This window comes from Lissotriton vulgaris, chromosome 8, assembly GCF_964263255.1.
Source record: "Lissotriton vulgaris chromosome 8, aLisVul1.2, whole genome shotgun sequence".
In the NCBI taxonomy this organism is placed as follows: domain Eukaryota; kingdom Metazoa; phylum Chordata; class Amphibia; order Caudata; family Salamandridae; genus Lissotriton; species Lissotriton vulgaris.
This window is the reverse complement of record NC_141696.1, coordinates 423,389,348-423,411,620: the sequence shown is the minus strand read 5'-3', so window position 1 is coordinate 423,411,620 and position 22,273 is coordinate 423,389,348. Positions and strand designations below refer to the sequence as shown.

The following is a 22,273-nucleotide window of genomic DNA, read 5'->3' as shown; positions in this document are numbered from 1 at the left end:
TAGTGATGTTCTGTGTCTAACAGCATGAATGATTGGTTGTAAATAGACATCTTTGAGTAAAGGTGACCTCTCCATACAGTTCCATCCCTTAACTTCTGGAAGCAGAATGAGGCAGCCATGGAATCCAATGGTGCAACCTATCGGCATGCAGGAGCAATTACAAAAAAGTTTCCAGATCCAGTCAGATGCCTGGAGGGGGGGGGGGATAAAAAAGATAATGTATATTAGAGTATCCACTAGAAATAGTGGTGCCAAAGGTAAGTCATTTGGTTAACATTCTACATGTACACCCCAATGAATCCATCCTATTCAGGTTCCATGCCTAGTCGGTAATCATGTCTTAAGGATCACTGATCAGTCAGGTCAAGTTCGGCATCTGAATGGGTACAGTCTTTTGTAAGATATCACTGAATGGGTTCCCATATGTCCATAGAGCATGACGCTACCAGAAAAAGCATTGCATATCACCATGTCATTAAAATACACAAGGTCACTCACCCTGCTCTGAGCCCTTGGTGCTGGGTCACGTCCCCATTCCATTGCCACTCTTCTCTTTGCCAATAGCAGCACAACCCTTGAATTGACTTACCATCCCTGGGAAATCCCAGACTTAGCCCAGCAGAGCTGTGAATTGGAAGGGAGTCAACTGAACACTAGCCATACAATAGAATTCCACAAATGCTTTTTTCCAGTACTACAGTATCATAGTGAATAGCCAAGTAAGGTGCAAGAAGCTTTGTATTGGGTTGGTAGTATATTTCAAGTGTAGCTTCTGCAGTAAATTCAAACAGCCCTCTACGAGCTGACTGAATGTACATTCTATAAATGCATTTGAAATTCATTAACACGTGCTAGCTATTACATGTGACTTATTTAGCCTGTGAACATCCATAATGCCACTTGCTATTTGTCAGATTCAATATGCTAGTTGTTTTGCTCTGCACCTCCACCAGATTCAGAGTAGCATTATATTATATTATATATTATATATTATATAGCCAGGACATAGTCCTCTCCCAGTCCGAATTGTGGACCACTTGTGTAAGGGGCACAAACCATCATTTTGTGTGTGTGTGTGTGTGTGTGGTGTGTGTGTGATTGGTGGGGGGAGGTAGAACATTTAGTTCAAATTTCTTCTCACCCCTATGTTAATAATAAAATTAAAACATGCAAAATCAACACTGCAGTTGATAAAAGAGAAAGGATGGGTGAAAGTGGACAGGCCTGTTTTATGCCCTTGTCTTTGCACGTCCGGTCTGACACCAAGCTATTCATCCTGATTTGAGCAATTGAATTATGATATGACAATTGGATCTATCCCATCAACACCTCACCCAATCCCATTTTAAATAATATAATATACTCCCACTCAAGATAATCAAAGGTGTTCTTTGTGTGTATAGCTGCTAGATATAGACGTATGTGATAAAGTAATGAAAACAGCACAAGCAAATTGTGGGCTGTAGTGTGCCAAGATGATATCTTTGCTAAGCGGCCCTTTTTGATTCCCACTGGGTCACAGTTCTACCAGATTTCAGTAATGTCATCAGAGAAAATCTTGAGAAGTTATACGTCTCAAGTAAAAGCCATAACATTATATTCTCTTGGAGCCTGTTCTATATAAGAGAGTGTTTCCATAATTGTAGCCTCCAGTGACTGAGAGAGCTATTCCTCTTGACTAGAGAACATTTATAATTAAAAAAAAAGGATCATACGTTTAATTATATACTTTCATCTCCTCTCATAATCGGCCAGTGTCTCTATTTTCAGTACGTTTGGACAAAGACTACAAATAATTTAATTTATAATTGTGGAAAATCTACTCTAAACCTAACAACCTACTCTATAAACTGCACACCCGTTTGAACAAGAGAATCTGCTGCCCAAGGCATGCACCCCTTCCCAGAGTACCCAACTACATATGAAACTGGAATCCTGTCTATTTGTTTAGTCCTGCCATCACGCTAATCTGTCATGTGCATGGACGCCTAGGCCTGTCCATAGTAGTGCAAGGTCCAGAAACTGTTCTGTGACCATAAGGGGGCAACATTTCCAGAAAGCTTGCTTAGCTTTACAGTCCAGTCTCATAGTGGCGATGGCAGTATACAGATTTTTATGAATGATTAATTATGACCTAATTTGTGTAAAGTTACGCTGAGTGTTAACCCTCTATATTTACGTTGACATTCTATGTGCATGTTGAGTGTGTGTATGTATAGTGGATGTGTAACATACGTGGTAGTAGGAGCCTCTGTGTTTTGCTAGCCTGAGTTCTGGCACCAGTGGGATACATTTTGGGTAGACCCTGGGTCAGCATGATACAAGATTGAGAGTAGATACAAGCATCCTCAGACAGTAGTAGTGTGTTGTCTGCATTCCTGTGACTTAAGGATGGAGACCCAGAAATTGAATGGAGGAACCATGCAAACTGGGCTACACTTAGAAATTCAGTAAAGTCGTAGTTAGCAATGGGTTGCTGGCTATTTCTTTCTGAGCATAGTCACTTGGTAGATGTTAAGAGGTGGGAGCTGGGACTACAGTGTCTGTTGTTCAAAGTGAGGAATTTTCTAGGTAGGGCCTGCCCTTTTGTCTGTCTCTGATTACTGCTTCAGGAAGGCTGATGACAATCAGGTGCAGAGATCTCATACTCCATTGTACCCTTGTTTTGGATACTTGTGCCATGAGGCAGTATCATTTCTACCTATTGTGAAAACCACCACGTGGCACAAAGACTATGTTTAAGGAATTCAGGAAATAGCATTTGAAAATCAACCAACTCAAACTGGTTCTAAAGCCTTTGACAGTTGATCCACATCCCCAGTATGGAACATATGTGTACAAGTGGAATCCAAACCACACCACTTTCTTCCAGGTCCAAGTTATTCTTCACCTAAGAAGGACGTGCTCTGTATAGTACTCGAAGAACTGCTGTATGACCAGGTCTGTTTCCTGCATGACAGCCAGTCTCCCATAGGTAAGGAAATATCACATGAAGTCTGTAACTTGCTGACGAATGCTGAGGGTCTGCCTAGATCCTGCTGAAAGAGGGTAGCAGTGTGCCTGGTCATGATCAGGCGGTGAAGCCCAGCATGTTCCCGGCACAATTCTTATGGTGAGATGCGTAAAGTAACTATCCCTCAAAAAGTCATTGTGATGTCAGGCATTCCTACCTCAGGCACCAAATATCTGTTCTTACTGCTGCCAACCCGAGATGATCACCTGCAAGGAGCAGCTTACACCCCAACCCCAGGTGCTGCATCTGCCTAAAACTAGCACCTTACTGCACTGGCCCAAAAGCCTCTGTCAAATACAAAAATCCACCTGCATCAGCTGATGTTGAATCTGAGCGTGCTAAGTCATTGATGGCACTGTCCAGTGGGGATGAGCTCATACAACATGAGTGACTGTGCCTGCTTCACGCAGAGGTAAATCCTTTTGCCTGAATGCTGGCCTTTGCCAGTACTATCCTCTCTGAGCATAAAGGCTACTGATCTGACCTATTAACTATCCATTGGGGTAATTGTAAGTGTTGCCTACGTTTCAATAAATGTTGAGCTCTAATGGAGGATTGTGGGGGAAGGGCACTGTATGGGGTAAAATTACTTCACTAGAATTGGTAGGTGAGGTCGCAACTCTGTAAGTGAACCACCTTTAAAGTGTTTTGTTTTGCTGTTAGATTAAGCTTTTCTTTTGAATTAAAGATAAACACTGGACTGAACAATAGGTTATTGTGTTTGGTTGTTGAATTCTGGCTCCTACCCCCATACTGCTCATCTGAAAAACCGTAAAAGTGCTTGTCCTCATTACCATGAGAATTGCGTATGGAAAGGGTGTATTTTTCACAGTTTTCAGACCTATAGCTGGACTTTCACTTGTTCCAAACAAACCCATTCACCTTGGTTGGATCCCAGTAGTCCTAGATAAAAGTAAAAAGCACTCTTAAGTTTTGACTGGCCCTCGACAACAGAATTCTTCCATTGAAAACGAGCCTCTCTTCAATGCCCTACTTTACCAGCCTGCAAGGATTATTTCTAACAGCTGGCCTAAGCATTTTATTTCTGGTGTTGTCAATGCCTAATGAAACAACTTTGTGTCTTACCCATCTAGCAAAAGGGGAAATGCAGTCACCTCTACAAGAGAGGAAACAAATTCCTGGAGCCCCAGCCTGTTGACTGGGAAGATGAAGAATGCAAATGCAAATCAATCATTCTTGATCCTGCTTCAATAGGAACAGTCCAGCCTGAACTGCCAGCCCAGGTCCTCCTTGAACTTGAACACAAGGCCTGTTTCGCTCTGGTTGAGACTCTTCAGTGGGGTACAGCTTGTTCCACTGCCACAGTGAGCAAGGGATCACACATGAGCATATGCTTGTCACTTGGGGTGGTACATGAAACACACAAAAGGTGATTGGAGCAATGCTTGCAATCTGGCTAACCACCAGTTGTCTAATCTCTATGGGTAGCATACCAACCCATCATTGACTGCTGTTCTCCCGAAGGACAAGTTCAAGATGCTCACCCTGGCCCATGTCTTGTCTGCCCTCGACTCTGGAGACTGGATGGTAGCGTTGGAACGTCAGGATGTCCTACAGCCCCACATACTTTACCTGTGGCTCACAGTAGGCCACAAGCATGTTCTGTTTGCTGTGCTCCCTTTTGGTTTTACCAGTGGCCCCCTGGTGTTCACAAAAGTGATGGCGGTGGTTGCAACACATATCTGATAGAGACTACTAGCCGCAGATTCCTTCTCGTAGTATTATCCCCAGGCGTGATACTGGATCCGGAAAAAAATTTGCCCAGCATCCCTGTAACAAGTGAGGAGTAGTCAAGTTCAAGTTCAAAAAGCTTTATTCGAAGTGTAAAAACAATTCATAAAAGCATACACAACAATCACAATCATTAAAATTCATTATGGTTAAAATTATAAATTAAAAGCAAAAGGCCAATCGTAAAATCCATATTCCTAGTATTTTAAAAATTAACATAAGATTTCAATAGGGGCACATAGATTAAAAATTACGATTGATAGGGTTAATTCATCAAGGGAGCAAGAATTATTCAAATATAATTGTCCGTCTTAGTCTCATTATTGCTCTTAAATACATCGTTACAGTATTAATCGTGTAATGATCTTCTAAAGTCCTTAGTTTGTTATAAGCCTCTCGCGACTTTCTTATTCCCCATAATAACAAAAGAGGTCTTAATATTTGTCGCCTTGGGTATGAGTATAAAGTGCAATACAGTGTACAATGGATATTAGATTGGGTTGATATCTCATCACAGGGACAGATAAGTTTATCCTTGGACCAATCGTTACACCTTGGGAGAGTTATTAATCTAAAAAACGTTTCGAATCGAAAAGATGTTAATAATCTGCGGTAAAAAAAGGGTTGGTCGACAACAAGATACAGCTGGATGTTTCTGTGCAATGTAACTTCGTCATGATTTATGACTGATATCTTGGACCTCTCTTTGTTCCATCTATTCGCTTCAAGGTGTTCCATCAAAGTTTTTTTTAGACTGGATCGGGAAACAAAGTCCATTGTAGTTGGGCTAGAGAAATATTCCGGGTGACCGATATCAGAGACAGACTTCTTTATTTAGGTGAGCCATGTAATATTTTTTACCCCTCTATTACAGTTCTGTTCAGTGTTGTGGCAGGGTTGGTCCAGATGTTATGCCATAATAAAATTGGTGCCACCTTTATGATATCTGAGATGTGTTGTATGGCAAGCTCAGCATGGAGCACGTATGTAGATGTGCTATTAGACATTGCCAGCAGATATCTTAGGAATTTGTTCTCTATTCGTTGAATTGTTTCCAGAGGCTGCGACCCCCATAGGCCAGCTCCGTAGGTGCCTATGGAGACGCATTTTGATTTATAAATTTGGAGGAGCTCCCTAGTTGGCCTTGATCCTATCTTTTTTGCAAAATTTAAAAGTGCTCCTGTTACTTTAGTGAACGCTAGGGCTCTCGCTTTGACTGCAGGTTTCCAAGTGCCTCGTCTGTCAAAATGGACACCTAAATAACAAAAGATATCTGCTAAGTCAATGCGTCTATTTTCTAGGATTATATTGCAAGGTCTTTTGACTTTCCTTGGGCCACAAGACATTGTAAAGGTCTTAGAGACGTTTATGTGTAGCCCCCTTTTACTCATGTATTGTGAGAATGTGTCTACCGCATTTTGTAACCCCTTCTTAGTCTGTGATAGAATTGCCGCATCGTCGGCGTAGAGGAGTATGGGTATGGATTTTCCCTTGATTACTGGGTAGTCATTATAGTGTTTTGCTAGGAAAGTACCCACATCGTTTATATACAAATTAAAAAGCAGGGGTGCAACAATGCACCCCTGTCTTACTCCTCTGTGGATAGGGAAAAAATCTGAACATTCTCCTTTTTTGCCAAATCTCACACGGGCACCTGCCCCAAAATAAAGTTCTTAATAAAAATAAGGATCCTGTTGTCTAGCCCAATATCCCCTAAGGTTTGCCACAAAATATCATGCCTTACGCAATCAAACGCAGAACTAAGGTCTACGTAGGTTACGTATAGATTGTTTTTTTTAGCATGTATATATTTTGACGTAATAAGGGCAAGATTTAGACCTTGTTCTATCGTTCCCTTCCCTCGCCTAAAACCATATTGTAGTGGGGATAAGAGCCATTCCTGTATCCGGGAATGAATGATCCTGCCTGCTGTTTTCATTAAGCCATCTAAAAGCGAAATAGGCCTATAGCAGGCAGGATCATTTCTATCACCTTTTTTGTATATGGGAACCAGGACTGCCTCTTGCCAGGTCTTGCTAAAACCAATTTTATTGGAGGAATTAAGTACATTTGTAAGTATTGGGGCCCAGAGGTCAGGAACATTTTTAAAAACATCGATTGGCACACTGTCAGGTCCTGGAGCTTTGGCCGCTGAACTTTCCTTTAAAGCTTTTTGGACCTCTTCTAATTCAAAATAAATGTCTATCAGATATGTACTTCCCGGTTTTCAGTTGTAGGTCTTACATGAATAGAGTCTTCTAGGGGAGCAAAGATACTGTAAAGTGCCTGAAAATGTTGCACCCATTCCTGTGCTGAGATTGCGTTATCTAAGGAAGGGCCCAGACGCTCTTGATAAAATGGTGCGTTTAAGGCCTTCCAAAAGGCAATGTTGTCTTTTTTTTCACACGCCGCGTGCAGACTGGCCCAAGCTTTAAGTTTAAGATCTTTTTTCCTGGAAGTTAAGGCAAAGCGATAATTCCGTCTAGCAGTTCTAATCTGTGTTCTAGTGGACGAACTGGTGTGCAGGATGTTTTTGAGTGCAGTAAGTGCACTTCTACAATTTCTGTCAAACCAGCCCTGGGAGCCCTTGGTGGTATTTCGAGGGGTTTTTGTCAGGAGATTTTTAATTCTAGAACAAATGTTACCCTAAGAACAGAGGTTGAATCTTCTTCTAGGGCAGAGGTCTTCAAACTTTTGGATGCCGAGACCCCCCTGTTAACATTTTGAGGCGTAAGGACCCCCTCCTGAAAATTTCTAAACCTGTAGGCAGGGCTACTGTTAATTGAAGCAAGGTACATATTCTTTGTAGCAGGCACATTAACCCTCTGCACTGTGTGGGTGACAAGAGTCCCCATGTGATGCACGGTAAGCAATGCAACAGTGTGTGAGTAGGGTAGAGGAGTGACTTCCGGGTGAGTGAGGTGGCCGTGTGAATTTGGGTGCGAATGCAAATTCAGAATGGGACGAATGAATGTATGATTACTGACGGGTTTGTTTGAGTGAGTTGCATATTGAACAGTGAGGGGGACAGGTGAGTGAAGTGTCACATGAGTGCATGGCACTGACTCTCTACCTGGGGAGGTACAGCTTTGGTATCCTTTCTCAAGGGAGGACTCTGCAGTTAGAATTATCCAGTAGAAGACCCAGTTCCTTACAACATTATTGCTCTTTCTGTAGGATACTCTGTCTGCAGATTCTTCACCTCCTCCCACCTCCCCGTTCTATGGAATGGCCTCTTTTTAACATCTGAAAAGGTCCCATGTTGGAGATCAGCCCACACGCATCTTTCATTGACTTAATGCAGCCCTTTCCTCATATATCGGATTTTCTCTTTGCCACAACACGGGATATTCAGCTCTTCAGTTCTGTGCACATTATAAAAATGCTGAATAAAGTGTATAAGCCTATTACCTTTGTCAAAGGATATTGGACATGCATGCAGCGCCTTTGAGAAGGTAAAACCAGGAATGAGAAGATATTAAATCAGCGTAAGCACTGTGAGCAGTGCAGTAAATACCAGCTAATTTCCTACATCTGACAGGACAGCCTATGCAAATGGTCTTTAAAGATCTATGAAAAACTCGGGCCTGCCAGAGCAAAGACTCCAGTCACTGCCCAGCTGAGGCCCCAGCACCGCGAGCTGCACTGCAGCAGCCCGGGCTGACACACAGGCCGGGGGAAGAGGGGGGTTGAAGACCTTGTAAGAAGTGTGACTGGGAGCGCGACCCACTTTGCATCGCTCCACGGCCCCCCTGGGGGTCGCGCCCCACAGTTTGAAGACCCCTGTTCTAGGGACAGGCAAACATTATTATCATCAACGGTAGATCTCACCAGGCTTTTTATCAAATTTTCTGGGATTACTTTCTCCCATTTAATTGTAAACCCATTTTTTTGCCCAAGGATCGGATTAAGATCCTAGTGTGTGTCAAGAGATTGCGATCGACTGTTAAGGTCAAAGTTGTAGGTGACCGAAATGGGGTAATGGTCGCTCATAGCTGTATTAAGGGTGAGCCAATCGGTTACCTTGGCAGCATACCGAGTTGAATATAGAGCAAAATCTATGATTGATTTTGCTCCTCTGCCATTGAAGGTTGGGGTGAATGTTTTAGGCGGGTTACAGAGCTCATTAGTAAAAGCCAGGGAGTAATCTCCCATTATTTTATTCATTAAATCACCAATCTTTGTATGGCAGAAGTGGTGGTATATTGCCCCATGGTCTTCTCCCTCTAGACCACACACCCCCTTTAAACTCATGGGGCATATGGAACAATTAAAGTCACCTACCCAAATAATTGTCATATCCCCAGTTAGGGATTCTTCGATAGAGTTAAGAGTATTAAACAATTTCTTAATTACCTTCTCTACTTCTGGTGGCGGAATGTTATTATAAAAATGTATTATGATTAAAAAAAATTGAGAACCCCAGGTGGAAATTAAAATTTAATAGTGATTATTATCCAGGTAACTTTTTATGATAGTTGGACCAGTAGTTATTGATATATATAGGGATAGTCCTCCCTTGAGTCTGCCTCTTCTACTAGGTATAGCTGGGGTGAAGAATGTTTTATATCCCAGAAGATGGAGTGCCTCGGTTGCCCATGTTTCCTGAACGGCAATGACAGAATGGGTTGTTGTTATTGACTGCCAGTGAGTGTCTTCGATTTTACCAGCCACACTCCATGTGATAACAGAGGCCAGGGTTTCAGTCTTTGGCGAAAATGACAAGCTACTTAGGGGGGTTTGAGATTGTTCAGTATTAGTGATGTGGGTGAGTGGCTCGATTACACTTCTCTTAGAGACTCCCAATTTAGGTTGAACTGGTGATTGGTGACCTACAGAATGTAATTGGAAGTGGGAGGTTGCCTTAGGGGAGAATCCCTGGGTACGTCAATCTACACCATCTAAGCCTAGGAGAGCATGATATCTATTTGTTAAGGTAGGTGAGTAGTGATAAACCTCCTGGCGTCGAGACTCCTGATGGTGTTTGGGAAGAATCAGTGTCCTAGGATAGAAGTAATTTAATTGCTGAAGCTGTATACCCAAGTTCTCCCTTTCCTGGTACCACTCATTTAAATGGTTCATTACTCTGTAGTCTCTGAAGTTGATGATCATAACATCTCCACTGATTCTTTTGGTCTAACACCCAACTATTTTGCCCTTCTAACGTGTAGAATCTCTCCATTGATATTTGGAGGGAGGGGTCTATTCCTTTTTAACCAATATATTGTTTTATTTTTTAGGCTCCCATAGTCCTCATATTGGGTTGGAAGTAACTCTGGGACCCCTGTCAACACAGCAACAAATGGGGCTGATTCTGGGGAAGCGTGATTTGAATCTCACGCCGAGTTCTGATTTCTGGCCTATTTTGGGCCGAAAAATTGTTTTTACCAGTTGTGGTATTAGAGTTGTTTTTGGGCCCATTACAGCGGTTTTATTTTTATTGGGATCTTTGTATGCAGTGTCTACCCTTGTGGTTTTTTCCCCTGTATTTTTTGGGCCTTGTTGGATTTGAGGTACAGCTATATGATTTTTTTGGGCCTGGCCTGATTGTAAGGTTTGTGCCATAGCGTTTTTGCCAGGAGTAGATTTAGGGTTATTTTGTCCATTCATCGTTTTACTCACTGGTCTAGTAGCTTTGTCCTGGGAAGCTTGAGGAATGGTAGGTTTCCTACATGCTGTGTTCTTGGATGTCTGCTTGATAAATTCTCTAGTTAGTTCTACATTAGTTTGTGTTGTACTCTCTAGTTCTCCTAGCTTTTCAGAGATGATTTTTAACCTGTGAACTAACGGTAGGATTAGGGATTTAATCAAGTGCTCAAAATTCTCTACCAGTTCTTTAATTAGAGGGGGTTGTGCTATGAGTTTATTTGGGGTGTTTATCTCATTTGATGTAAAATCTTTTTGGATTTTCTTAGCATTCCCGTATTTGGTGTCTGTTTTCTTCCTGGACTTAGTGCTTCTACCTTGGATTGGTTCTAACTCACGTTTCCTCTTTCTCGGGACAACACGGTTCTTGGTCGTTATAGGTGAGCGGGTGAGTGGTTGTGACGATGATGGCAAAGCCCCTTCTAGTAGAGCCTCATTTTCTAATAGATCTATAGTGGAGATGGGTGACGAGATCTGTTCACGTAACTGGAAGGGAATGCTGATCTCTCCCTCCTTGTCTTGTGTAACAGGATGGTGTTGGGGGGACGTAACATTATTGACTGCCCCTACAGAAACCATGATATCATTGTCCAGTGATGGAAATAGAGCCGTGGAGTGCAGGGAAGGGTATTCCGTGATGCTAGTGTCCTTTTGAAGAGTTGTGGGTGTGTTACAGATGGAATAGGTGGAATACCTGGAAGGGATACAAATGATGGCAGTAAGTAAGAATCCTGAGAAATGTTAGTGGTATCCGATAAGCTAATTAGGGAGAGTGGGGGGCAATGAGCCTACAGGTAGCGACAAGCGTCTTTCGGTATGCTCTATGGCGGTTGTCACTACTCCAATAGTCCTTTGCAACATTCGATCTATGGCTTTCGGGATTGTATGTTGGTTTTGGGTGGTTTAGCTGTTTTACAGGGGGGCATGTTGGCTGACATAAGGTTAGTGGAAGACAGTAGTCCCAGAAAGCAATGTGTGCAGTTCTTACTTTATCATGCGATGAGGTCCAACGAAGTAGAGACAGCCGAGGGCCAAGAGGGGTGGCCCATCCCGGCCTCCTTCGGCCCCCGAACGGCCACAAAACGGCCCGCCCTTTGCCCGGGCTTAGCCCCGGGCGCTCCCGCGACGCGGATGTGCCGGAGGATTTATGGCGCCTCCGGGCGCGCAAGATGACGTGGCGCCGTACTGCCTCCTGGGGATGGTAGTCCTCCACTCGGCGGCCGCTTCAATGGAAGTGCGGCGGCGGGAAGACTACCGGTCACTGGGGCGGCTGGACGGCTGCAGGCAGGTGGGCAACAACAACGAGGTGCTGAGTCTCCGCGGGCAGGTACAAACAAGGGACACACTCGCTCCCCGGTGTGCCGAATGATTTATGGCGCCTCCGGGCGCGTAAGATGAATGGGGCCGCACTGCCTCCTGGGGATGGTAGTCCTCCACTCGGCGGCCGCTTCAATGGAAGTGCGGCGGCGGGAGGACTACCGGTCACTGGGGCGGCTGGACGGCTGCAGGCAGGTGGGCAACAACAACGAGGTGCTGAGTCTCCGCGGGCAGGTACAAACAAGGGACACACTCGCTCCCCGGTGTGCCGGATGATTTATGGCGCCTCCGGGCACGCAAGATGAATGGGGCCGCACTGCCTCCTGGGGATGGTAGTCCTCCACTCGGTGGCCTCTTTGATGGAAGTGCGGCGGCGGGAGGACTACCGGTCACTGGGGGTGGCTGGACGGCTGCAGGCAGGTGGGCAACAACAACGAGGTGCTGAGTCTCCGCGGGCAGGTACAAACAAGGGACACACAAGAGAGGAGAGGAAACAAATTCCTGGAGCCCCAGCCTGTTGACTGTTGACTGGGAAGATGAAGAATATAAGGAGGACATCTAATTTCCATCACAACTGGTGTTACGAAAGCCATTTAATGTATGGATCTTTTTCAAGGCTGAGTTGTATGGTTGAGGTACTAATTAAAGTTCCACTGAACACATTATGCGCTATTCAAGTTGTTGCTTTTTCATTTGTTTTCACTCTCTCTTGATTCTCTGTGTGTTGACAGAGCCTCAGCTCTAGGTCATCTGCTCCTGCTCACTGTGGTCAGTCACACCACCTCTAGGGTCAGTGCTTCCAAGTGCTTCAGGACACAAAAGGTGACGAGAGGAATGCCTTCAGTTTGCCTAACACCTTGCAATCGCTCACAGTAGCATGCTAACCCATTGTTACTTTTCCCACCATGCCACCTCAGTTTGGACTCTGCAATATGCAAATCATTCCAGATCCTGCTTCAATAGGAACAGTCCAGCCTGAACTGCCAGCCCAGGTTCTCCTTGAACTTGAACACAAGGCCTGTTTCGCTCTGGTTGAGACTCTTCAGTGGGGTACAGCTTGTTCCACTGCCACAGTGAGCAAGGGATCACACATGAGCATATGCTTGTCACTTGGGGTGGTACATGAAACACACAAAAGGTGATTGGAGCAATGCTTGCAATCTGGCTAACCACCAGTTGTCTAATCTCTATGGGTAGCATACCAACCCATCATTCACTGCTGTTCTGCCGAAGGACAAGTTCAAGATGCTCACCCTGGCCCATGTCTTGTCTGCCCTCGACTCTGGAGACTGGATGGTAGCGTTGGAACTTCAGGATGTCCTGCAGCCCCACATACTTTACCTTCGGCTCACAGTAGGCCACAAGCATGTTCTGTTTGCTGCGCTCCCTTTTGGTTTTACCAGTGGCCCCCTGGTGTTCACAAAAGTGATGGTGGTGGTTGCAACACAATATCTGATAGAGACTACTAGCCGCAGATTCCTTCTCGTAGTATTATCCCCAGGCGTGCTACTGGATCCGGAAAAAAATTTGCCCAGCATCCCTGCGCGCCGGGGGGACTGCATCACGCGACTCCACCCAGGCGTTTTCAGCGTAATTGACGTCAGCATGGTCACATAAGTCCCACCCCGGCGTGCCTACGTCAGTTTTCTTCAGAGAACTTTTCCGTGCCACAATGCGGAGCCATCAGACAAAACTGTGAGAATATAGGAACAGGTGCGAAAGAACAGAAAAGGGAATGGTGAGGAACAACACCATAAAGAGCAATGCTAGACACTGCAGTACCCAAAGGCAAGGAACATGAAGGTGAAGGAATTTGCGGCTAGAATCATCTCTACCAGATACATAGTTACCGAAGGTAAATAACTTGTGCAACTATAACTACTAAGCAAAAACCTGGGTGGAAATAATCTCTGCATGCCCATCACAGTGGGGAATAGACTGGTGAAATGTTTACCATAAGTGCTACAGCTCAAAAACTGCTCTCAGTTGCAGATTGTGAACACTAACATTTACTTTTCTTTCAGGTTGCCAAGAAAATCCGCGAATTAATGGCAGATAATGAAAATATGAATGCTCTCCATGAGAGCCATGAAGTATTTAAGAGAGAGCAAGATGAGCAACTTGTCCAGTGGATGAACAGGTTATTATACTTACACAGATCCATAGTGTGGTTTTCACATGCTATTTATTGCTTGTAACAAGTGAGGAGTAGTCAAAAATCATGGCTGCTTATAACACTAAACTATGCTGTCCCAAAATATGAGGGCAATGAGTGTCTATAAAATCTTGAGACACAGTTTTTGAATATTGATTGTGCTACACCTACACATCCATTGCTGAAAGCTTGTCGTTGCTGATTTGTATGACTTTATTTTATTAAAGCTGCCTTTTTTTTTTCTGGGCACATGTACTGCTAAAACGTTGTAGTTCTGCATTCATGTCCAGTGTCTGAAATGTGTTTTATTGTGTCTTGAAAAGCGAGTCAAACAAAAACTATTCCTCTATCACAAGATGCTCCTTGGTGCCATTTACTGAAAAAGGCCACTTGAACATAAATCTTATGTAGTACTTTCTAAGCCTTCTTGTCGTTACTTTTTGGAATGCAGCAAAGTGCACCGTTTTGAGAGTTGTGGTTGTTTTGTAGAGGGGTGTTTGAAATATCTCTGTTTCTGTGTTCTGTTCAAATGTGTTCTCAGCGAAAAAGTTGGAGACTTGAATCTTACTGATTTTTTGTTATTAAATGTGCCTGCCAAGAGGTTGTGGTGCACAATGTTGATGTTCATATAATGGCTTCCTGTATTTTCCCTTTAGGTATGTATTTAACTATCATTATACAGTGAAATTTTGTATTAAAATATTTGCATCCTAGCCTGCGGCTGACCTTGTGCGTAGAATTGTTGATTAAAAAATATTAATGTAGACATTTGTATGTGTTTAATGCAGGAGACCCGATGACTGGACACTTTCTGCTGGTGGCAGTGGAACTATCTATGGCTGGGGTCACAATCATAGGGGACAGCTCGGTGGCATCGAAGGAGCAAAAGTGAAAGTTCCAACCCCCTGTGAGGCACTTGCAACTCTCCGGCCTGTGCAGTTAATCGGAGGTGAACAAACTTTATTTGCTGTGACAGCAGATGGAAAGGTAAATATTGTTACAATTTAACAGAACTTTTATTTCTCCTAAACCCTTGCTGAATCAAGAGTGTTAACAGTGGAACAAACAAATATGCTTGTTGCATTCCCAAATGCTGTACTACATGAATTAATTATTCTTTCATATTTGATGCTATAAGTTATGCTTGCCCAGGGATCCCAAAGTGACCAGGGCTGGTAATTACATTGACAGTGTTGGTTATCTTTAATAAACCACTGCCTAGAAACCAGACTGTGCATCTGGCTGGTCGTTTTGCTGGTTTCCTAGTGATTGTAGAACTATCGCTGCGACTCCTGTTCTTTGTTGTCTGAGGCAGACAGTTCTTGTTCGGCAGCCTTTATGGGTTTTGCTTTTCTCTAGAACCCCTAACCGGATAATCACATTATTCTCTTTATGCACTTAGCAAATTTGGGAAGCCGAGTTTTACTCTAGGATGACTGAGTGGGTTAGGAACTCGCAAACAGTGAGATGTGTAAATAACTATATTCAATAAACGTAATAATCTATCAGACCTTTAAGTTAAAAAGGAAATATGCTTATATGTACATTATTATTTAACTATCTTTATAGTCTTACAGGGTAAGGCTATGTGTTTGAAATAACAGTTGGTCCTATGGAGAGTGTTATCTAGACCAAAAGTTGGGAATTTGAGTATTTTTGGGTATACACAAATGCCTCTAAGGTCTTACTGTAGTTAGTTTGTCACCTTTATAGTCCTTGAGCAAAGCTGCCAGACTGAAAAGATACAAAGTAAGAATCTTGCTATGATCTATTTCACCCTTGTCCTTGTTTCTACCATTGAACCTTGGGTGCAAGGAAACTGGCCCACCAGATTCAGCCCTGATGGCTGAGCACTGCCAGGGAAACCGTCAGACAAGATCACGCTAAATATAAGGTGCAAAAATTGAATGGTCTGATAGGTCATACAAGTCAGTTCTAAGATATACTGAAGAAGCTATTCTTATTGGATGAGTTAGCCTCACCCACAACTTGTAGCATGCTTCATCCTTGGTGAGCTCATTCCACCCTGGTAAAGAGGATAATGCCAATGCAGACTCAACCTCACTGAGAGGCAGTTCTTAATAAATCAAAACTGGATATTAACTGGGCTGCAGTGTGAGAAGTTGGCCTGATATATAGTGCTCACTATTCTAGTGATCACTTTGTATCATACCAAACGACCCTTATTGATGATTGGTTGTAAGTCAACCTTATAGACCAGCTATCCTAGTAGCATGGACAAGAGCAGTCTTTAGGCTAAACTCTAGAGGGTGTGTTAAGCCAGCTGTTATACCATCACAATACCCCTTGAACACCAAGTGAAAGGACACCACACAAGTTGTTATGAAAATAAAAGGATATTTATTTATAAAAAGTCTACCCTGAACTCTTTATGAGTCAGGGAGCTAAGCACACAACAAAACTCTTAAGAAAATACTTTAAGTTGCACAATTTACACAAATGCCCGAGGGGCACGAAAAACCATATACTACAAAAGTGGAATGCGAAATACTAGAAGGTAAGTAACAAGATCCAGAGGCTTCAGGATCGCTAGGACTACACTACAGAACCTTCAGGTTAGGAGCAGGAGGCCTAGGGAGATCGGGTGCAGAGTGTGCACTCTCACGCGGGGTGCGGGACAAAGTCTATGGATACTAGTATTTCGTAAAGTTACTGTTATCGGACGAATCCGACTAGTTAGGCTGAAAACGAAAAAGGATCTGGACACTTAGATAGTGAACCTATGTTGGAGCACCGAAATGCTCAGGTTACCTAGCCCAGGGGCTGCCGCTGCATAGGGTTCAAAAGACGTCGGGAATCCTCGTTACCGTCTATAGAGCCTGAAAGAAGAAGTTGCTGGCAGGCGACCAGTGATAAGTTCGATGTGATCCAAGCCTGGATCGGTGATGGAGACGACCTGAAAGCAGAGGGGACTCAGTTCTTAATCACTAGCCAGTGATTAGGTGGGCACCAGGATGGCACCGGATGAAGTCACCTCGACCAGGTGAGTGGGCGACGCTGGACTCTGCAGTCTCTCGGACCAGGAGGCGTTGTGGGCGACTAGGATGGAGGTGCGAGCTGTCCCACGAAGGTGTCTGCTGTTGGCGATGCTGGACCCAGGATTGGGGCAACAAACCTTGGCAAAGGCAAGCCCACGCGGTGGAGTCAAGATGGCGTCTGGAGTGGACCAGGAGGGTGTGGGGTGCTCCTCTTTTGGAGGGGAGCAAGGGCCAGTCTGGAGCAACCAGACCAGCGATGGAAATGTCGTGGTTCGTCGTCAGGGGGGCTACAAGCCAACAGGCATGTGGCCGGACAACGCGGTGAGCAGCAAAGAGCAGAAGGGCCCCACGCAGATCTCGTGGATGCTGGGGGGGCTGGACTTCGGTGCTGGAGCTGCTCAGGGTTAGGGCTTCTCACACCCCAAAGCACTCACTCGAGAATCCCTCGGCGGTCGTGCTGGATAAGCGTTGTGCAGTTTTGAAGATGGCCGGTCCCTTCAGGTCTCGTCACACCCACGAATCTCAGCTGGGCTGATGATGTAGGTAGAGGTCAGAGATGCCAGGGAATCCGGGTCTCGTCGAGTTGTGCAGTCTTGATCCGGAGGATGGACTTGCAGCAAACTGCATGCGCTTAGATGGTGCCCGCTGGTGCAGGGTGGCTACTCCTTAGCCACAAGGGAGAGTCTTCAGAAGTGTTCAAGAGTTCTTTCGTGGAAAGTAGTCAAGATTCAGAATTATCTAATTTGGGAAGGGGGCCCGCTCCTACCTTTATACTAAAGAAAAGGGCTGGCACGCGACTAGGTCCTGCCCATGGGTGGGACCAGGAGGGGGGTGGTTACACCCCTCTCCTTTGTCCAGTCTCTCCCCAGCTCAGGGGCTGGTGTGCCGCTGGAACTGGTTTAAGCCGGCATATACACAGTGAGCACCGGGGTGCCACTTGCAGTCACCTTCCTCTCAGCCCTGCCTACCTGGGATACACAAAACCCTGTCTGGGATGGTGCTAGCACCGCCCCTGACAGGACACCCTTTGTCCAAGCTCTCCTCGCTGGAAGGACTCCCAGCAGCTGGAGGTCAGACTTGTGTCTGTGGTGGCAGCATCCATTTTGTGATGCTGAGGCTCGAGTTAACTTTAACCGGGGTTCACAGTTACATACATGTCGTGTCCCTCTAGAAGGGTGGAATGCTAACCCCGTCGCCAGAATTGGCGAGGGGTTAGTATTCCAATTCGTATGACACCTTACTCGACATGTTTTGATAAAGCGATACCAAAGTCGGCAAATAACCGCGAGGATTATAAGGCACTTAAGAGTATATGGTACGCGTTATCATGGAACAGCTATTAGGGCTTGGTTCCGCAAGCTGCAAACGGGCTCAGCTCATGCCAGAGCACCATCTCACATAATTCCAAGCACTCTGCCTTCAGGATTGTTAAGGCCTGCCATAGGAGTGACTGATAGGAATACATGTGTCCATTTTAGGGTTAGATATAGGAATACTATATCTAAAGCAAAGGGTGTTTACACCACCTTGCCCCAGCTGTCATGCAGCCAGTTGTGTCCGATTTAGATGGCCAGCCAGGGGTGGCACAATACATGCTGCAGCCACTGGTAGGCCCTGGTTACACCTATGCCCTGGGTATAGGGACTGATAAGGTGGCCCAGTACCAATTGGTAAATACACCTAAGGTACACGTGTCAATTTAGAGAGAGAACAGCTAGGCTGTGGGTCTGATTAGCAGGCCCACAGCCAGGGAAAGTCGTAAACCAGTGAAGCAAAAAGCAAAAATCTGGGGTGATCATAGGATTGCAGACCCTACTCTCCTACATGCAGGTAAACTAAAAATGCCTTCAGTATATCTTATGGCTAAATTGTATGTGTTGTCTGACCATTCCATTCTTATTGCCCTATCTGTGGTGTAGTCTTGACTTTGTTTGGAAGGTATACAATGGTACTACCTTTTCATCGTCTTTTGTGTTTACACAAAAAAATCTGACACCCATAAATCCAGTTTGGAGATCTAATTCCAAACGACACACCACTTCCTTACAATATTCACAGATAGAGACGTTTTAGCTAATACTGGAAAGTAGCACCAAGTTGTATCTTGACTGTGCAGATTAATGACACTTGTGGTGCTGGAATCCTTCGTCCTGTCCCCTTGCCTTTGCGATTTTGTTATTTTATTTGCTTGATTATTTTTGACTTCTTAGGGTGCAGTTCCTTTGTGTCTTCTTTGCTAGTTAATTTTCTCCAAGCATCCTTCGCTTATCTTCAGTCAACTGGGCTTTCCTCTGGGGTTACTGGTGTCTCCATACATCCGTCAGGCCTCCTCTCATAATCACAGCATAAGACTTCACAATAAACCATCCTGCCACATCGTAGGAGGATTGACCACTAACCTCAAAGAGATAGTCTATACCTACCCCACTACTTATTCAATCTCATCATTCTTATGCCTGACAAATTTATGTTTTAATGGATACTTTTACTGTATATTCCACATGTTAAGAATATTCCTCAGGTGCCAGCCTATATCCAGAAGTTTTTACAGCAATGCTCCTGCACGCAGCAAAGTGGCGCCTTGCAACTCCGTGTTGCATTTGTCCAGCCCAGGTGTGATGGAGCAGAGCCACATGTAAGCGCTAATACTGTGGGCCAAAGTAAATTAATTTCTTTCCATGCCTTCGAACATGGATCTGGAGCTCCAGACCCCTTTTCGTTGGTTGGACGAGTTTAGCAAACTAAATTCCAATGTACAAGGGAATGATTACCCCACTTAAAGCTACAGGATTCAAACCATGTAGTGACTGTCATAAACAGATCAAATCAATCAAAAAGAAAAAAAGGATTGATTTGATACTTACCATGGGGAAATAAATAGGACACTATCATTTTCCTCTTCCCTACCAGTTGATTAATTATTATTGTCATAAACAGATGTCAGTGACTGATCCTCACGAAGTGTGCCTCTGCTCATTGGTCTCGGGCACGTATATAAGTTGTGTGAAGTATGTGCCTTAATGCACCTAAAAACAATTCTGAGACAGTGCAGTGTAGCTGTATGTTGCCAAGCACTGAAAGAAGCCATGCAAATCCCGCTCTTGTTCTAATTTGAGGTCCTGGACTTGTCGCCGTTCTTGAGGCTGATCCTGCAACAGGTGCCTTTTTCTTTCAAGGTCATCCAGTAAGTCAGAGTCCAAGTCGAAATGTAAACATAATAAGGCAAAGTAGGACTCAACTCTATCCCTCCAATCTCTAGCGAAAGAGAAGTTGCGAGGGTGTACCAGTGCCTCTCACTCCTTATCTTCAATTAGGGACCTGATCCCACAATCCTGATGCGCCCCAAGTACCCCAGACCATCAGTGATACCACTGCAAGTCATGGCCTTTATATAGGCTGTGCAATTTTGGGAACTCTATGCGATCTCTCTGGTGTGCCTTTGGGCCCTAAGGGTCCTCTGTGGCCTCCAGTCAGGTTAGTGTCAGCATCATCTGAGTCCCGGGAACCTGCCTTGGGTTTTGTAGAGACTCCTGTGCTCCTATTCAGACTCCACCATCTGCGCCAGTCCCTTCCATTATTGATGCCTTCCTGCCAAAGGTAGATCCTATCCCTACTCCGGTGTCGATACCCGAATTCAATGCGCATCAACTCCAACTCCAGTCGTGCTGCCACTCCACTTCAGCGCAACCCGTTTTCATTCAATCTGACTAGGACAAACCCTCCTTCCATCACAGAGACGTCCTCAGTTGCTCCATCATCTTTTTGGTTCCAACTCTGACCAGAATTTTACCCCATTTGGAGACAACAATGGAGATGATGGGGGATGCTTTACCCCGATCTTATGTTGACAAAAATGTGTATCTGAATTTGTTAGAGGCCAGTGTTCTTGGTACTTACCCCAATACAGGATTGATTCCCCCCTTCAGCTGCCCATGGAGGAGAGTGCTTCGTTTGCGGTAGTCATCAGACATGCTGCAGAGATGGCTTTACAACTGCCCTCTGTTTAGTTTAAAACAAATGTGCTTACTGTCGTCCTTCAGTCTGGACCTGACATCTTCTAAGCCCTCACTGCCTTTAAATGAAGCCCGAACTCACACACATTAACATAACATCTGTTATCGTTTTACAACTACCTTCAATAAGTAATAAAAATGTATCCCGGTGCTAAACTCTCAGATCATTGGTTAGCTTCCAGTGGCAAAGCTTCATGTAACCAACAACAAGATATAACTGGAAGTTCAATTCGAGAAATGTCTTTTCATTGTCACAGATAAATGTCCGGTTTGATGATTCTTCATTCAAAATAAGACATAACCATTATTCTTCATACAGAGTAATTGGTAAGAGCCAACACATGTTTTGCGAATATTGGCTGCTTCAGGGCTCAAATAAAGATGCAATTTTTAGAGCAGGGCACTTAACATAGTTCTATTTGTAATAATAATTGAAACATCTTCAATTGGAAGATCATATTATTGAGCAGAGTGACTCATTTTTAGAATTGACATTTGAACACTTAATTACTCTGTATGAAGAGTCATAGTTGGTCTCCCTTTGTTTTGATGTACAAAAGGAAGTTAGATTACAAGTTCTCCATCGTAGGTTGATTTATAGCATTTTATAATTGACAATCAGGGAGTTTTATTCTGTCCAAGGAAGGAGCTTAAGGTGAATATTGAAGCTTTTGGAAGAATGTGGAAGTGGGAACTGCTGTTCTGTAGTGTTCATAGAAAATCTGAAAGAAACAGGTTAATGTTAGATTCCTTACCTTAGAATATCCCCAAGCGTCAGACTGGATCCGGAAAGTTTTCGTCAGCAGTACCCCTGCGCGTCGGTAGGCGTCGTCTGCGGCTCCGCGTCCGTCGTCATCGCCAGGATGATGTTGTCGGAGTACTTAGACACCGCCCTCGCGCGCTGACGTCAGTTCTTCTTTTTTCCGCACCAGCAAGCGCAGATCCGGGAAGAGCAGTACTTTAGTCATTGTTTGGCTAACTTTTTTGATCTCTTTTGATCACTTTTCGAGTCGACCTTCGACTCGCAAGGCCGTAGGGATGCCTCGTTTTAAACCTTGCGAGGCCTGTCGCCGCCTGATGTCGGTGACCGAGCCCCACCGTCGGCGCATTTACTGCCTCGGGCCAACCATGATGACAAGCTGTGCCGTGACTGCCGGGCCTTGACCTCGAAGCCTAGGCGGAAGCGGTCCCATAAGCTACTCGAGATCCGGCAGTTGGCTCTGCGCTGCTCAAGGTCCCGCTCGAGAAGGAAGTCGGGGGACCAGTCGCGGAGCCGCAGTCATCGCCGCTCGTCGAGTCACCCACCACTCGTCGGGCTCCAAGTCCTCCGGTAAGTCGATTTATTAGAAAAAGAAGTCGAAGAGACATCATCGCTCTT

General features: G+C 44.6%; 1 protein-coding gene across 5 annotated transcripts in view; it reads left to right on the top strand.

Moving 5' to 3' along the window:
- Window positions 1-22,273, top strand: part of HERC2 (HECT and RLD domain containing E3 ubiquitin protein ligase 2) — a 1,676,463-nt gene that overhangs the window by 1,258,117 nt on the left and 396,073 nt on the right. For all 5 annotated transcript variants that reach the window (XM_086934186.1, XM_086934185.1, XM_086934187.1 and 2 more), the window contains 2 exons: window positions 13,753-13,868; window positions 14,672-14,870. In XM_086934186.1, coding sequence (XP_086790312.1) covers window positions 13,753-13,868; window positions 14,672-14,870 — 315 coding nt within the window. The remainder of the gene's footprint in view (window positions 1-13,752; window positions 13,869-14,671; window positions 14,871-22,273) is intronic.